This window comes from Pistacia vera, unplaced genomic scaffold, assembly GCF_008641045.1.
Source record: "Pistacia vera cultivar Batoury unplaced genomic scaffold, PisVer_v2 Contig473, whole genome shotgun sequence".
Classification (NCBI taxonomy): Eukaryota; Viridiplantae; Streptophyta; class Magnoliopsida; order Sapindales; family Anacardiaceae; genus Pistacia; species Pistacia vera.
Genome location: NW_022196305.1, coordinates 436014 through 454293, shown reverse-complemented (window position 1 = coordinate 454293; position 18280 = coordinate 436014). Strand labels below are relative to the sequence as shown.

Genomic DNA, 18280 nt, shown 5'->3' with positions numbered 1-18280 from the left:
AGCATATATTCTAGCTAACATGGGCCTTCTTGGTGGAATCCAATTAATGCAATGACAAAATTATTTTATATATATTATACACTGTAGTGAAATTGTTGTCAAAATTATTTTATTGGAATGAGTTAGTAAAATATTTGGTATCTGACAGTGTATCCAAATTTTAAAGTAATACAATTGAGTAATACTACTTATCCCAAATTTTACGATTTAAATGATGTATCATCATATGACATTATCATGTCATTAATATATCATCATTTTAACCACATATGATGACACATCATTTGAGATATAATATTTAGAATAAGTATTTGAGGTATAAAATTTGGGATAAGTATTAAGAAGAATAATATTATTGAATACAATTACGTTTACGTAAGCGAAAAATGAATTTCCTATGTAAAGCTTATAATACATTTAAAAAAAAAAAAAATTTACATTCTAAATAATACAATTCAAATAAGAAAAAAATGAACTTCCTTTTAAAATGGACTAATACATGGTCATGGACAATTTTTAATGAGTAATCATTCTCAACAACAGCAAAAACAAGATTAAAAGAAGAAATTATGGAATTAAAATTTGAAAGATGTGGAGAAATTGGAGATCATGGGAAGGGCATCGTGAGCCTTTTTTTAAATGTGGCAAATGGTCATGCCTGTTCAAAAAGACCAAAATTTCTTCAAAGGAGGAAGTGAAGAAAATTAAATCCAATTTTGATAGGAAACAGAAACATGAATTTAAGTTATTAATTTAGCAAAATCTGGAGAATTATATTTCAGGGAAATTAATATGAATAATCTTGAATGACATCCTATGGCATAATGTTTTGTGATTTGGAGAGCTTAATTTGTGGATGACATTGAACATGTTATCTTCTCTTTATGACAACCAAAGCCAAACCCAACTGAAATTATTCCCTCAACTCATAACTAAATCAAATCAATGGAACTCTCCTTCTTCCCATGCTATCAACACCACCCATCTACTCTCCTTCATAACCCTCTTATTTCCATTCCCATCTCAAGTACTCTCTCTCTTTATTCTCTCTGTGCATGCAATTTAAGGTTTTTGAGTTTTTTTAACAATGCTAATTATAAGAACTTGTTAATCTTCAGGGAAGAGACCATCCAGAACAAACTCAAGTGTGGTTCTGCCTAGTCACTGCTCATTGTCTTCATCAAATGAAACTGAAAAACCAGTAACACTTTCTTCACAACATGAGGCCAGGAGGGCACTCATTGGTTCACTCCTCAGTGCTGGTTCTTTTTTCTCTTCATATCTCTATAATATTTTATCTACCTTCAATTACAATTATTTTATCAAACGATCTTGTGATTAATAACTCAAATCAATTACATGTGTAATGTCTTATTTACTTTGATTATAAGCAGCTGCTGGAATTTTTGTCTGTGACATTGCTGAGGCAGTTAGCACAAGCAGAAGAGCTGTAAGTTTCCTGTTTGAAGTGATTTATGTGGTGCTAAATGTAACTATTTTTACAGTCGTTTAATTCTGCTATTGTTTTGTTGTTGATTCAGCTTAGAGGAGCCAAAATTCCTGAGAGCGAATACAAAACGCTTCCCAATGGTTTGAAGTCAGTATTTTATTTAGTTTCAAATATTAGATTGTCAGAATTGTATTGCTGATGATGAGTGTGTATTAGTTTAATGTTTCTGCTGAATGATAAATTTTCCAGCTAATTTCCTTTGTTGGTTTCATTTCTAGAAAACATGTTTGCTTTTTGAGCATATCTTTTCCTAGATACAAGTTTTTACTAGAGTTGCGATGGTAACATCCTTCAGGTACTATGACTTGAAGGTTGGAGGTGGACCAGAAGCGAAGAAAGGATCCCGGGTTGCAGTACGGTTGTGACTCAGTTATATTTCAATTTTTAATGACATTACAGCTTTCAACAAGACCCATAGGAAGTAGGAATATCAATACTCATGTCAATTATATGTTATGACTAATAAAAGCTGTAATGTTTTACTCAGGTTACCCATAGACCTCTGAAAAGAATACTAATAGAGGAAATTCTTATAATCACTTATTGATATTGCTAAGGACCAGTGTAATAGAGGAAATTCTTGATATGAGAGATTCACGTGGAATATAAACTTTCTGATATGAGAATCTCAGATTCACATATTTCTTTCAATAATAATATACTTCAAATGATTCTTTGTTTTCCTTTTTTCGCAGTGTGAGAAGATAGGGTATGCAGTTAAATTTAACTTAATGGTCTAAAGTGTTAAGACAGTTTGTGCAATTCTAGTCTAGAATCTCAAAAAGACAAAAGTTTTTATGAACTTCTTCTGTTCTAAATATCATCTGAGAGAGAAATACTTTCGCGGGGGTGTATGATCCATGTTTCTTAGATCAATGGTCTAGTTTTGAACGCCCTGTAAAAGCTAAGAAAAAAAAGGAGAAAAAAGATTTCAAATTTAATATGCACTCAATGCATAGTTGTGAGTATTAATCATGAAGACTGTAGTAATGTTCTGTGAAATAATGGGTAACATAGTTGTGTTTATTTTTATGTTTATCTGATGTTGCAGGTTCACTATGTTGCCAAATGGAAGAATATCACTTTTATGACTAGTAGACAAGGACTTGGTGTCGGTGGTGGGACGGTAAGGAGCCCTTCTCACTCTCCACTGATAATTAGGTAACTAGAAAAACATTTTGTAGTATCTCGCCTTATTTCTGAACAACTCTGTGATAGCCAAAGTATAATTAAGATGCCCACCATTGACATTGCACATAAAGTATGCTATTTACATGACTGGCATTGTAGGTGAGTTTATTTATGGGGACATAAGTTTCTTCTGCATAATTATTCAAACCAACATGTTCTTGCATAGGAAACAGCCAGAAAATTAATTTCCTTATTGTTCTATTACTCTTAACAATGGTGGTATGCTTGTATTGATGCAGCCTTATGGTTTTGATGTGGGCCAATCTGAGAGAGGAAATGTCCTTAAAGGATTAGATCTTGGTGTTGAAGGCATGCATGTTGGAGGGCAGGTGAGACCAGTTTCAGGCTTTTAAAAACCATCTATAGCATCACAGCAGAGTTTTTATTTGTCTCAACATCCAATTTTTTTCTTCTACTTTAATCATATTAACGAGAAATATATGTAAAGATTTTAATTCCCTCACAATAGTGAAGTTAAAATTTTTTCTATATTTGATTTTCTTTAAGAGAAAGATGAAGTAGGTTGGAGTATATTTATCTCCCCACTATGATTTAGATTACTTTCATAATTGCCTATTATCAATTTACTTCTCACCCCCGACACGTTGTCAGTCTGATGAACATTTAGCTTTCTACTTTGATATTGATAATATAAATTCAATGAAGTTTTTATTCTGCTATTTAATTGGTCAAAATTTTAATCAACTAATGTTTTGCAGCGACTGCTAATAGTTCCTCCTGAGCTAGCTTATGGAAGTAAAGGAGTCCAGGAAATCCCTCCAAATGCAACAATAGAGGTAACCTAATTATTGTGCTTCTCTTCTTATGGAAAATTTAGATGGAAATCTCATACTATTATTCCCAAGTTCTAAATTTTATTTATCATACTTGAAGATGGCATTCATTTTTCCACAACCCTCTTTTGCAAGTTATCCTATTTTCTTTATTGCTAGTAGTGTTAAACTTAGGGAATGAACTCTCAGGGGCCGGAGAATATTGAACCTAATTTATACCTGGTAATGTTGGCCCTAAGAGCATCTCTAATAAAAGAGCATCTTTCATATAAATAAAAAGTATCTTTATTGATTTTTAAATATAAAGAATAAAATTTTTATTCAAATCCAATAGACTTTTTAAATTTTAGGAGAGATAATATTTTTTTTCAAGAAAGAAACTTAATAGGAAAGATAAATCATAAATAAAATGCATAGAAACTTGCAATTTATTATTTAAAATTATGATAGAGAGTGAAATTTGACTCTCTAAATGTGGAGAGTTAAACTCACTCTTTAATTTATATTTAAATAATAAAGAGTCGATTAGACTCTTGTTTTTATGGATAAACTCTTTATAATAAAGAGTTTGAGTCATATAAAGAGTCATTTGGAAATGCTCTAATGTAGATTAAAATAAACCTAGATATAAATTGAACAAACAGCTTAAGGGACGATTGATCGTTTCCCTCTTATCATCCCTATTTCATTCTATATTATTAATTTTACTTCTCCAATGGTAAGCCTAATATCTAGTAATTCCAAACTTTTGATCTTTTTTTTTTTTTTTTTTTTTAATGATCGGGAGTGTCCGGGTTGGCTTACGTCCACCTCAACTAATCCTCTAGGACCTTGGAATTACCAACCGAGTAAAATCTCTAGTGACTATCCCTATTAGCAACATGGAGGGACTCGAACTCAAGACCTCTTGAGTAATACACCAAAGTATCTCTGTCAAACCACTTGGCCACCCAGTGGCTCCTCCACTAGTGTTACTACCATCATCGATTGAATAATACTATACTTATAAAAATTTCGTATAAAATCTTTTGTATAAAGTAACGTGTCAAAATATGATTGGATAAATTAATATAAAAATCATGCCTATCATTTAATATGCATTTTTAAGATAATTTTTATATTAATTAATTCAATCATATTTTAACACATCACTTTGTATGAAAGACTTTGTATAGAGTTTTTGTAAGTGTAACCTCACTCGTTATAAATATTCACTATTAAATTTGGGATGGACCGACTCTGTAACATCGATGGTTTATGGTTAATTTTGTTTCAACCAGTTGTTCCTGTTAGTTGTAGAACTGATATCAAGTTTTCAGGAAGCTGGTAGCAAATTCAATTAAATTATAGTTTGGAAAATATTGTCTCGAGGCTCACAAAGATGATTGAAATGAACCACATTAGGCTTCAAAATTATCCAAAAGGATCTTTCAAAGTATAAGAAATAAACCAATCGTATTATGAACTTTGTTTTCTAGAATACACCATCTTCATGTTCAAAAGTTAAGAGTTTCTTGACTATTTTTTTCCTCTTTCGAAAATACAATGTTGCTGACTATAATCTTATGTTGTAAAAGTAGTTATTTGTTAGTCTGCTGTTACAATTTTTTTTTTTTCCTCTTTTGTGATTGAGGGTGTCTGGATCAGTTTGCGCATACTTCAACTAATGCTTTTGAGCCTTAAAGTGAATATCCGAGTAAATCCCCTCAATTGTCATCCCTATTAGTGCCTAGGGGTGTATTTCAACTAATCCTTCGGGGCCCTGAACTGAACAGTCGGATAAATCCCCTCAACGATCATCCCTATTAGTGCCTAAAGGACTCGAACTTAGAAACCTACGTTAGACCCCTTTGCTCTTTTACCACCACTCAATGGTGATTTTTCTAGACTCTTTTGCTCTTTTACCATTAGACTACCCAATGGTGGTTTATCTGCTGTTGCATTCCTTCAACCTTTCCATTGATGTCTCCTACACTTCATCTTTACATTTATCTTTCATTTTGAATTTGCAGTTGGATGTAGAACTACTATCGATTAAACAAAGTCCATTTGGGTAAGTGATGGTTTCTAACCATAAAGCCACTTCTCTTGAACACTACAATCTTCACTATTTCTTTTTTAGGCTGTTTAACCTTTACCTTTTTTCTGCAGAACTCCTGTGAAAATTGTTGAAGGTTAATCCTACCATGAACTCCTGCAGCGAATCGTCATTAGATGGACTACCAAGTAGAAAGGCAAATTAAGGCGAAATTGGATATCTTATCCAGCTGTATAATCTTAATACACAGTGAATATTGCTTTTATATATCAAGTACAAATGACCAATACTTTTACAAGTGTGTTTATAACAGTTCTCATTATTGCTTTATATATTGATTTTCCAAGTGTATAATATTCGAAGATTGCTTTATAATCTTTGTACTCCTTGAATATTTGCTTTACAGATCAGATTTTGGAAGGGTATTTTAGCATTCAATGTATCAAAAGAGGGTCAAATTTACTTACTTTTTCAATGGTATAGATATTGTAACTGAGAACATCAAATTTGTATCATCAATGCGGCATAGAACACCAATATGTGATTACAAGTTCCTTGTTAAGCGTGACAACAAATATGCTTCTGATTTTAAATAACTACTTTAACTTGATTAACAAAGATAATATGACAAAGCAATTCATTACAATCTACTAACTTCTGTTGTTTTCTGGGCAAAAATCGTCCTGTTCTAAAGCTTTATTGTACAACAATTATTGTCTTTAATTTAGTCACACAAGAGTACACTAGGAGACTGTCAAAACTGTGTTTAAAAAAAAAATGAACTTATTTTCTTACAATTAACGTAAGATGATGAGAAGAGATATATAACATATCAAGAATGGCATGCAGTACAATACTACATTTATCACACATTAAATTGAACAATACTAATTATAAAAAGATATTTAAAAATTATAAATAAAAGATATGAATTAGGAGGTGTATACCCCAGCAAATAATTGTGAAGAGAATTCTCCCATGATTTGTGCACTTATCCTGCTTAAGCTATTGCTGTACTTGAGCTCTCACATGGATTCGAATAAAATGGTATCCCTTCCACAACCAACTGCAGAACAAGCATGGAAAATCCGACCATGAGGGGAATGAATCACACTCCTGCAATGCAAGCAGAGCAAATGTGGCGGAGTCCTGCCTCAGGCATTACTTGCGAAAACCTTTGTGGCTTTACTGCTAGACTGGGTATCTTTGCCTGATTTAAAATCCACACTGATAGCAATATTACTCATTCCGGCTTCCATTTCCTCTCTCTCATCCTTATCTCTTTCTTTTTTCTCAGAATTGAGATGGTCTGAACCTTGAGTTTGAGTAGAAGGCATAGATGGTTCTAAGCCACGAGGGCCTGCATTGATCCATTGATGAAGAAGGCACTGAGCTGCAGTGGGCCGCTTCTCAGGAACAAAATCAAGGATGGGAACCAAGAAGTCAGTCATGTTATTTGCATCTTGCTCACTGAATTCATATTTCTCCATAAGAACCTTATTCAGAGGCCAGAAACGCAACCGACGAATGTGCCTAAGATCACCATATCTATTAAAAAAGTCCCGAGAATACCGGCCACCTAAAGCAATCTGGAATAGCTCAACATTAGGCAAGTTTCTCATGATATGAAGTATCAACTTACATGGTGGCAATATAAATTTTCTCACCTTGCGAGGCATCATTCCGAGAAGCTCCATCATCAGTGCCAAGTGATCCTGAATATAGCCAAAAACAGTAAAATGTTGTCAAACATGATTGAAACCTATTTCAAAAAGCACTTGTAGCCAGCTATTCACAAGCATCCTAACTAACCCAGAGAACACTGATTTTTTCCGACTCTATATGCTACAGGGTTCACAGACAAATCCTTTTGCATAACACAAAAAAAGAAATTTTACATAGAGCAAAAAGCACATGTAACATTCCTCCAGAATTTTTTTTTATGGTAGCCAACACAAAAGAAAAATATACATATAAAAAAACAGGCATTACATAGTTCTAGTCACCCAAAATGAAAGGTGATTACATTACTATCCCTTTAGCTTTTCTGACATCAGTGACTGATCTCAAATCTCAAACCTTCTCACTTCCACAGGGCAGTGCTGTCCAGAGAAAATGAAGGGCAGCTTACAATAAATGATGCACCATCTCTGGCTTAAAGAAAATTAGAGACATTCATGGAAAACTATTATCAGTTTTGAAGCCACCACGTTTTTCCTCATCATGCAAATCTCATCTTTCCAAATTATTTTTCTTCTTTTGGCATACTGCTCCTGAGTTTGCTTCAGAGTCCCAAACAGCTAGCAAATTTCATAGACCACAAGACGCATATAAGATTGTCATTGCATCATATAATTGAACCAAGCAACATTAATAATCATATCTCATCTTCTAAACGGCAAAATGAAAACTGCTGACAGATCATCAACCTTACCCCAAAAGATGAAGAGATCAACAATATGCTCAGCTCTCATTTTCAGCACAACTGAAACCATAATCACACAAAGATGGTGCACCAACTTGCTTTTGAAATTTGCATTGGAATTCCAGAAAATGTACAAGATAATTTAAGGATAATCATTGAAGGATATAGAGGAGTTCATGTAGAGGTGGCAATGGGCTGTGCCGGCATGGCCCACCATGGTACAACACGAAAATTTCGTGCTGTGCCACAGCCCGTGGGCCATGTCGTGGGCTCAAGATTTGGCACATGGGCCAGCACGGCACAGCCCACAAAAGTACGGCATGACAAGGCCCACCGGACCATGGGCTGTGCCATGGGCCTTGAGTTTTGATTGTCGACACGACACGGCCAATGACATGGTAGGCCTTGAAAATTTTGGCACGGCACGGCCCACTGCCACCTTTAAGTTCATGTATCATCCTCTTAACAACAGATCTCTGTGCATACGTTATTTGTACATATAATAAGTACATATACAATTTCAGGCCCTTCCATGAGTTCATCAAACCTACCCAACCTATTCTTCCTCCCTTCTTCCACATATATTGTATTTCAGCCTAGAAATCAGACAAGAGTCAGAAAACGTTGCATTTGATCTAAATTTGCACCTAGGTTCAATGTGGAAAAAGACTCTTTTTGAAGTCACACCTTAAAAACTACTAAAAAAACAAAACAATTGTTTATTTCAATGCACTTCACGTACAAAAAACAAAATAACACAATTTTTAATACATTGCTATGCTAAGTTTTTTATTTTATGGTTTTAGGGCACACGTTAAGACAACCTCTATTTGAAAATTCAGGGGACAATTAATACTCCCCCAGCAAAAAAAAATTGTGCATTTTTTTAAATTATGCATTGCATACCTCGATAGTACAAATTGTAAGAACTCTTAAAACCAAATAAATCAAATTCATTCTCCTCTAGCATGAGTGTTTTGAGCTACGAAGCCAACAACAAGCACTGCAGCAGCTTAATTCTAATACTGCGAATTCAAGTTGCATCAAGTTTCAAGGTATAGCTTTAGATTTAAGCCTCATGAAGTATTCAGTTGTTCTCCAAATTCATTTATATCAATGATAACATCATTATTTCAAAGCTCACTTTGACATTAGGTTATCAACAGTACAGCATCATATAATAAACATGTACAACTATAGCTTCCACATATATTAGCACATCATGGACAACCGCTATGTTTGATTATCTGAGCAGCGAGTATTGTGTGAGACACATCCAAGGGCACAAGACCGCATCTCCAAGAAAAAAGATGGTGCATTGACAGAAAGGGGGGCAAATATGAACTTTCACCAGGGGTGGGGAAGAAATGAAAACATGTATCATATCAAGTGCACATGGCATAACAATAAACCCTGATAGCTTTTAATATTGACAACCATACCTCATCCCTGTCAAAGTTGTCACCGCTGTGGGGATCAAAGAGTATGTCACCAGTTGCAAGCTCAAAACAAATGCAAGCAAAGGACCAAAGATCTGCTGATGTAGAATATTTAGAACCTAAGATCACCTCCGGGCACCTATACTGTCTTGTTTGAATATCATTTGTAAACTGTTTGTATGTCCAACAAGCATTCCCAAAGTCCACTAATTTGCACTTCAAGTCTACTGATTGCAGCAACTTTTTCCTTGTAGAACGGCTCCCCCTCTTATTACCTAGCTTCCCAGATACAGTACCCTTTGCTGCATCAGCATCTGATGCTCTACTTCCACTGACAGAACTAGTCGGCTGGTCTCCCACTGAATCCACACTTGATTTTGCATTAGGAGATGACTCCACTGCATCAGATGTTTCTGGATCTGCATCACCATCAAGAGCAACATCCTTCTCCACACAACCCAAAGCTACTTGTTTAGCCTTCCTTCTTATCTTTTTCTTCTGATTTCTGGTCAAACCTCCATTTGACTTCCCAATCGCAGTCTCCAACAGAGTCTTATCTTTATTGGGAAGAATGAGAGAAGCGCCTGATTTTCTGGGATCCTTAGAGGGGTCTATCATGGACAAGAGCAATATATTCTCTGGTTTCAGATCAGTGTGAATAATAGAAAGCTGTCTGTGCAAGTAATCTAAACCCACTAAAACATGGAAACAGATCTCCTTAACCATAGGAATAGGGACTCCGCGATAATCAGTATACTTAATAAGGGTCAAAAGATTATCCCCTAAGTACTCAAAAACCATACAAACATGTTGCCCATTTGGGCCCGAATGCTTAAAATGATCCAAAAGCTTTACTACACATTTATTGTCATCTTGGTCTCCTTCTGCAATCTGTTGTAAGATAGTTATCTCATCCATAGCCGCTTCAGTGTAATGCTGAGCACTCTTTTGAACCTTCAGAGCTACATATCGCTGAGGTATTTTTACAAATTGACCAGAATGTAAAAGACAATATCAGAAACATTTCACCAAAAATTCATTTGATGCACGGATAATGCATAATAAAGAAAAGGATATCAAAGGTTTTACGAAATTTCACAAAATATAACTGCATAAGCTAAGTAAATAACCAAGGCTCGGATAATTGAAGGTTTATGTCTTCTCAAATATTAACCAATTGATAAAATAAAAAAGATATCATATTATTTCTCTTCATCTCATCAGCAACAAAACATAATTAACTTCAAAGAGTGAGAACGGTAGACAAAAAAACATCTCAAAAAATACAACTACAAAAGCAGAAGCTTCAGTACCAAACCATCTCTATGTCAAGATCAATCAACAACGCATTTCCGCATTATAAATGGAGAAACTCCAAAAAATAATTAAATTTAAAAAAAAAAAACGAACCACAGTATAATTCGAATTTGCAAACAAGTACTTGCACAAATAACAGAACATTAAAATTTTATTAACGCCACAAGATCACAAAAAGAACGAGAGACGTACGAATTGTTGAGTGTCCCAAGCGAGCCAAACGGTAGAGAAATGTCCCCAACCGAGTTTCGATTGCACAACATAACGGCCGTTTTTAAAGGCGTCTCCAATTCTAACTGCGTGATATCCACCACGCCTGTAATCGTCGATTCCTTCATCCTCCGATGTACAGTCGCTGCTCTCTTCGCTGCTAGGATCATCCTCCGACGGCCTCTCCGCCATGAAATATCGATCAAATTTCAAGTTAGGGTTAGTGTTAAAATAACAATAATAGACGGCTGGTATTTTTGCGAAGACACAGAAAAATTCTTCTTCCTCTGGTCTTTGATTGAAATTGCAATTCTCCAACTTTGAAAATGGAGCGTACAAATCGGGTCCGGATCCTCTTTCGGGTTTGGATAATTTATTACTCACTTGTTATAAATGGTTGAGTGAGGTATCATCCATCCTCAAAGCGGATATGTTAGAATAATGAGGATGAACAGATATATACTCTTCGGTTAACGCCAATTGCCCACTGTACTTTTGTTCTCTTAAATTCCCTCAGGTTGGGAAGAAAATCAAACACAACCCCAAGTTTTGAGAAATAACTGCCGGTGGGAACTATTGCATTTTAAATCCCCCCGTCCCCAAAAGCTTTAAACAATTTCAAACACATCCTAACGTAGAACCGTCGCACCATCCAATTTGGACTTGATGGAAGACACTAGAATTTGAATGAAAGTTTATGATGTGGTGGAACTATCTAATGAAAGTTTGTCAAGTGAACACTTGCCAAAGAAAATGAGAAAAACTTATATGGGATAGTCCCATCACATCATTATGCAGCTGCCTAATGAAAATGGCAAAAAAATAAATAAATAAACATTAATTTTAAATATATTTCAGTAACTTTCCTTTGTTTAGTTATTGGCAACTAAAATGAACCGATTACTACGTTCTCTCTCATCGCTTGTTCTCTCCTTGTATTACCCTCCTCAATGCTTTAAAACCCGGTCTGACCCGGTTGAACCGGGACCCGACCACTAAGTTGAACCGAATTGGCATAAAACCCAGATAATTGAATTCAGCTGGTATGACCCACGGTTGGATCGGGGATATTGTAGCAACCCGTCGGTCCAACCAGTTTTGAGAAAAAACCTGGTAAATTCTAACCCCCTCCTAAATGTGATTTTTTTTTTTTAACATTTTTCCTCAATTTTTCATTCTTTCAAGCCCTAACCCATATTTGCACTCTTCCATTAGTCTATTTCTTCATTTCTTCATCGATTTTTTCATTTCATCTCTTAATTTTTTCATTTCCACCTCAACGGCAGCTTTGTTTCATCTTCGTTATCTTCATTTCATCTCATCTTCAACAGCAGTTACTTTCAGGAGTGATTCTCTCTCCCATAGAAGATGGTTTTTCAAGTCAAACAAACAACACACATCAAAATAAAAAATGCAAGAACAAGAAAAATAGCAAATACCTAGATAAGAAAGCATGAAAAAGGAGAAGAAAAAGACTTACCTGAGCGATGAAGAGAGAGAGGAGGGAAGAGGTAGATGCAAATTGGAAGGAGGTGGAAGTGGTGTTACTATGATAGTCTTTTCGTCTCTGTCTCTTTGTTTCTTGGGGTGTTGTGGAAGTGTGTAGAGAAAGCTTAGGTTTTTTTTTTCTTTGTGATTTTTTGGGAAATTTTTTTTTTTGGGTGTCATCATGCTGACATGTGGAAGTGTGTAGCTTAGGCTTTTTTTGTCTTTGTGATTTTTTGAGAAATTTTTTTTGGGTGACATGATGACACCACCAGTTGAACGCGACACCTGGGACCCGGCCACTTTGTCGGGTTTCACCCCGGGTCGGTTTTTAAAACATTGACCCTCCTTCAATTCGATGTCCTTCCATTCTTCATCATCAGGTAACTACCCGACTCTTCATTCATTGTATACTTTTGAATCAATAAAACTACATTTACAACTTTTTCATACAACCTTAAGGTAGCAGCTCACGATTGGTCAGTTTTCATTTGGACAGATGAGACTCACTAGGAGCTGACTAATCGCAAGCTACCACATCAAGGTTGTATGAAAAAGTTGTAAGTGTAATACGATTCATTTTGAATTGATTACTACTTTCTCTCTCTCATCGCTTGTTCTCTACCCGTGTCACAGTCCTTCAAGTTGCCATTCTTCAATTTGCATCCTTCAAGTCGATGTTATTCAGTTCGTTGTTTTCCAAGTTGTTGCCCTTCCATTCGTCACCATCCAATAAGTCTCCAACTCTCTATTCACTTTGTAATGGCTCCTCTGCTCTACAAAAACCCTAACTTAGAAATCTCTCTTTACCCCTTACCAAGGACATAGCCAAAAACTTATTTTAGGGCGTTAAGAGGTAAGTTAAACTTAACAATATAATTCTGAACAAAATTATAGTAAGTGTATATTGGATATTACATACACTAAAATATAAATACAGTATTTATTTCTAATATTCTTTATAATTAATTCATTTAGAATTGTGATTGACGATATGAAATATATTTCTAATGCTTAACAGACATAAAAACATAACCAAAAAAAATTTATAATGAACAAGCTATTAAACCAATAAAAATAAAATAGAAATTTATGAATAGATATATTCAAAAAATTTCATGGCAAAATATTATATTTATTGTAATCTCACTATCATGNAAAAATTACAAAAACACCCCAGTAATTCATATTTACCAGATTCCGGCCACCACTGTCGGAAAATGGCCAGAATCTGTTAGGATGGCGCACTACCGGCTGAATCTGGCAGGTAGTGCGCCGATCTAACCTATTCCAGTAAGATCCAAAGTGGATCTGGCCGGAAAAGGCCAGATCTAAGGCCAAAGATCTGGCCGTTGACGGCCAGATCTTTGGCCGTAACAGTTTATAACGACGGCCAACAAACGGTCGTCATTGACCATCAATGACGACCGTTTGTTGGTCGTCGTTGACGAGAAAATACGGCTAGCCGTAGATCTGGCCGTCAGCCGTAGATCTGGCCTTTGTCGGCCAGATCCACCGTGGATCTGGCCGGCAAAAGCCATATCGGCGCATGACCGGCAAGATCCAGCCGGTCATGAACAAATAAGGTGAACCCGGCCACCCTCCAACGGTGGTGGCCGGCTGTCCGTATTTGACATTGGGTTGGGGGTGTTTTTGTTAACTTTTAAGATTTTATTATAGGGGGTGTTTTGTAAATAAACAAATATAGGGGGTATTTTAATAATTTATAAATCCTACATCGTAATACCCGCCCAATTCAACTTTTTTTAACTTTTTTCAGAAAACTTTTCCCAAAAACACCCAATTGTGAACCAAATGAAGCCATAGTAAGTGTATATTGGATATTACATACACTAAAATATAACTACAGTATTTATTTCTAATATTCTTTATAATTAATTCATTTAGAATTGTGATTGACGATATGAAATATATTTATAATGCTCAACAGACATAAAAATTGTAGACGTAAAAATCTACCTGTACGGAAGGGGGGTCTGATCCCGTGAGGTTGAGGCCACTAGCGATCTGATGCACCTGCACACGTAGAGAAACAAACGCGTGAAGCGAACGGGAAACACCGAGGTGGTGTTTGCCGTAGGCACTCTGACGCTCAAGTCAGCAAGGCTGAAAGAGGCTAGTATAGTGAGGGCTAGGGAGTAGAGAGGTTATCGAAAGTCTAGTAAGAGACTGTGACTATGGCAGTGATGTGAAGCTCTCAAGTAGGAGCTTTGGGTGTGAAAGTGTAATGTAATCCCCCTTTGTGAGAGGGCTAGCCTCTGTTTATATAGCGACTATCTGGTCTCCCCATCCTGGTGGGAGTAAGAGTCCTAGTGTGACTCTGATGCAAACCCTAGAAGAGTTAGGGCGATAGTGAGCTGTCTTACCAGTGTCCGAATAGGAAGGTGATCTGAACAGGAAAGCCACTTTGTGTAGGAAAGTGATCAAGAACAGGAAAGTGACTCCGAATAGGAGATTGATCAGGAACACAAAAGTGATCAGTGGGGGCCGTGGGCTCTGAACTCGCTTATAGGCCCAGGAAGTGAGCTGGAACTGGGAGGCCCGTGCCCAGATGGTTTGGGCAGGCCATATCTCGCATCAAATGAGACTAATTTGGCTTGGGCCTCTTTGGGGTTGGGCCTGGTCTTTTCCTCACTGGTGGTCCTGTTTTCCTATTTGGGCCAATCACGATTTTTAGCCCTAACAAAAACATAACCAAATTTTTTTTATAATGAACAAGCTATTAAACCAATAAAAATAAAATAGAAATTTATGAACAGATATATCCAAAAAATTTCATGGCAAAATATTATATTTATTGTAATCTCATTATCATACTTGGACGTTGGAACTTATATAATGCATCAAAATATAAATATTTGAATTGTTAATGATCTTGATGATCGTGACTTTAATATTTTGAAATGATTTTTTTTTTAATAAGAAATATTGAGGCACAAAAAACTGTACTAGTTTAATTTGACAAACAAATTTTAGAAATAATTTTTATTTCATAAAGTTTATAAAAGGACATAGAAAATTTATTTATTTTGGATTTTGTGCAATTAAATAAAAGATATAAAACTTTGAGTAAAATTTTTACCATTTTCGGTTTTGGGGTTATCCAGATGACAGATCTGTGATTCATTTAAACTTTATATGAGCCCCTGCAATCTGTTTTTGTTCTTATTTAGGGGTGTTTTCTATTTGTTAGAAAGCATTTTTTGTTTCTATTTTCTTTCTCAGAACAACGCCATAGAGAAAATACTTAGTTGTGGTCGGATGGTATGAGGTTGGATGGGCTAGAGGTTTTCTGTTCAAGTCCCATCAAGTGGTCATCTATCATATTATTTATTTATTTGATCTATTAAATTTGTAGGGTGTTCAATATATATATTCTGGAGATTAATTGAAATACGTGTAAATTGGTCCAAACACTCTAATTACAAAAAAAAAAAAAAAAAAAATGTCATAGAGAAAGTTTAATCACTCATTTGTTTTCTAGAAACAAATTTAATATGTAAAATAAGTCAATTGCGCAATTGTTTCTTTAGTTGTTAATAACTGAAATAAATTTTCAAATGAATGGGCTATTTGATTAGAGTATGAACTATGTTTTAGCATGATTTTTTATGGTAAAGATTAAAGAACTAAAGCGAGAAACAAATAGTAAAATGTTGAATCATAAAAAGAAAAAACATTATGAAATAATGAGATTGAATTGGAAGAAAACAGAGATTAAAGAAGCAAATGCATATGGTTTCCAAATGAAGTTTAAATCTCTATTCACTGTCATTTATATTGAAATTATATGACAACAAAGCAGTGAAAACCAATTTGTTATATGGAATAAGATTGTTTATTATAAACCACCTTTCATGACATCAACTACCTCTGACGTTGCACAAACCAAACTCGGATACAAATCTGATAACATGACATCAATCCTGGCATTTTAAGGAACCAATTCAACTGCCCCCTTTAGCAGCCAATTAACCAGTTTTTATTTTCTCACCAGGACCGTGGAAAGCCCACAACAAGAATTAATAGATATGATTCTCTTTCATAATTTATTCCACTCCATTCAACTTACGCTATGTTTCTAGCTTCCAAAATTAGGCATAACTTTGATATCAAATTTGATAAATGTAAAAAGAAAAAGGAATAACTTAAACTTGCACAAATTCATTCAATTCAAAATACAAGATATTAAAAGACCATATTGATTAGTACAACTAGAGAAAGAAAACTAATTTACATTAACTATGTTATGCCAAAAATACACATTGATGTCAACAGCAACAATCAAAATTCAATAAGCACTCAAAGACAAAGTGGTATTAGTTGTCAAAACTAGACCTAACAAAATGGGTTTAGACCCGTGGGTCGACACATACCGGAGTAAAAAATATAGGGTATGGGTCGACTACATTAGACCCGTTTTTTCTAGACCCATACCCAGCTCGGCCCGTTTTAACAACGGGTGAGACGGGTACACCCATAGATACCTGTTTATTAAAAAAAAAAAAAAAAAAAAAAAAAAAACCATAACCCTTTTCTCTAAATCAAAATCCCTAACTCGTCTCCTCTGTCACACTCACTCACTCTCCTCTCTCACACTCACTTACAAACCCTTCCAATGAAAAATCCCCAAAAACTATATAGACATAGCAAAAATTACAAGAAAATCAAAGTTGAAACCCACCTTCCCCCACTGCTTTTCCTTCCACTCCCCTCACCCCTTAGCAACCCTATCACTCACCCAAACCCCACCTTCAAAAGCTGCCGCCGTACCTTCAAGAGAGGCCACAACGACGACTTGAAGCCAAAGATGGTGATTGGTGGATGATGATTGTGACAGTGGTGGTGGTGGTGTTGGTATGGGGTTTGTGTATTTGGTTATTTCTTTGGTGATTTGATGTTGGTTTTGATTTTGAGATTATTCTTTATTTGGGTTTCTTGCTATTTAATTTGAAGTGTTTGAGGGATGGGGAATGATGATGGTGGTTGAAATAGCGGTTGATGGAAGTAGTGAGTGATGGTGTTGAAAGCTTGAAATCGAATAGTGTTCTTGGAGTGTGTTGGGGACCAGGAAGGGGTTGTTTGGCGGGTAGGATAAGGGTTGTTTGGTGAATAGATTAGAGGTTGTTTGGTGGGTTGGATAGAGGTTGTTTGGGTGAATGGGGTATGATTGTAAAAAAATGAAAAAATGTATAAATTGTGGGGGTTTAATTGTAAAAATTAAAAATTAAAGTGAATAGTGTGGGCACCCGCAGGTCCACCTAGGGGTGTAAATGGGCGAATAGAGCCGAGTTTTCGGCTTAACGAGCTCGGCTCGTGTACTATAGGATTGAGCTCGAGCTTGTCGAGTCAAGAAAAAGGGGCTCGAGCTTGGCTCGATCAGCTCACAGAGATACATATTCAAAATTCTTCCCAACTCATGAAATATTTTTAACAAAAACAGTTTACTCACCAAATTCTTCCTTTAGTCTTTGACCAACAACGCCAAGAACACGTGATTAGGGGCATCACTTTCACAGTGGACCGAAGATTTGAAGGTTGAAGTGGATTTGGGGGTTTACGGTTTGTGTCGATTTGGGGGTGAAGAAATCGTTTCAATGTTTGTGGGATAGAGACGTCGTTCCTCCGACTGGTTTTTCGATCGGTGATGGCAACAAGGCGGGATGAAATTGGTTGATTCACGGTGGAGAGGTTTAGGGTTTGTTTGGTTAGTGTTTGCAATTTGGGGGAAACTGATTTGGGGTAGAAAGTGTCGTGTTTTACTATTTTTTAGCTAGGGGGTAAATGTCATTTTTTAAGTTTTTTAAAAGTGCAATTTTATAGATCTGCCCCATATGGTTTATAAAACTA

General features: G+C 35.7%; 2 protein-coding genes across 3 annotated transcripts; one reads left to right on the top strand and one right to left on the bottom strand.

Moving 5' to 3' along the window:
* Positions 1-861: 861 nt before the first annotated feature.
* LOC116146150 (peptidyl-prolyl cis-trans isomerase FKBP16-4, chloroplastic) lies at positions 862-5711 on the top strand. Of its 2 annotated transcripts, none has more exons than XM_031431557.1 (10): positions 862-1027; positions 1119-1220; positions 1395-1450; positions 1542-1597; positions 1806-1863; positions 2562-2636; positions 2941-3030; positions 3421-3498; positions 5508-5548; positions 5647-5711. In XM_031431557.1, exons 1-10 carry the CDS (start codon positions 946-948, stop codon positions 5672-5674), a joined length of 666 nt encoding a protein of 221 aa, XP_031287417.1. In that variant the 5' UTR covers positions 862-945; the 3' UTR covers positions 5675-5711. The 2 variants fall into 2 exon arrangements, with proteins under 2 accessions (XP_031287417.1, XP_031287416.1); XM_031431556.1 differs by having other exon boundaries at positions 1119-1262.
* Positions 5712-6263: 552 nt separating this feature from the next.
* On the bottom strand, positions 6264-11339 carry LOC116146140 (SRSF protein kinase 2-like). The gene is made up of 4 exons (XM_031431546.1): positions 10907-11339; positions 9401-10369; positions 7201-7248; positions 6264-7122 (listed from the first exon to the last, which is right to left on the bottom strand). The coding sequence occupies exons 1-4, from the start codon at positions 11114-11116 to the stop codon at positions 6688-6690; spliced, it is 1662 nt and encodes a 553-aa protein (XP_031287406.1). The 5' UTR covers positions 11117-11339; the 3' UTR covers positions 6264-6687.
* Between the last annotated feature and the right edge of the window lie 6941 nt (positions 11340-18280).

What these genes read in the sequence shown, in the direction of transcription:
- LOC116146150 (XM_031431556.1), top strand. Translation starts at nt 946, where the DNA reads ATGGAACTCTCCTTCTTCCCATGCTATCAACACCACCCATCTACTCTC. An exon ending in AGAAAGGATCCCGGGTTGCA is followed by an intron (nt 1,864 to 2,561) that starts GTACGGTTGTGA and finishes CTGATGTTGCAG; the next exon opens with GTTCACTATGTTGCCAAATG. An exon ending in TTGGTGTCGGTGGTGGGACG is followed by an intron (nt 2,637 to 2,940) that starts GTAAGGAGCCCT and finishes GTATTGATGCAG; the next exon opens with CCTTATGGTTTTGATGTGGG.
- LOC116146140 (XM_031431546.1), bottom strand. Translation starts at nt 11,116, where the DNA reads ATGGCGGAGAGGCCGTCGGAGGATGATCCTAGCAGCGAAGAGAGCAGC. An exon ending in ACAACTTTGACAGGGATGAG is followed by an intron (nt 7,249 to 9,400) that starts GTATGGTTGTCA and finishes GGCTATATTCAG; the next exon opens with GATCACTTGGCACTGATGAT. An exon ending in TCGGAATGATGCCTCGCAAG is followed by an intron (nt 7,123 to 7,200) that starts GTGAGAAAATTT and finishes GAGCTATTCCAG; the next exon opens with ATTGCTTTAGGTGGCCGGTA.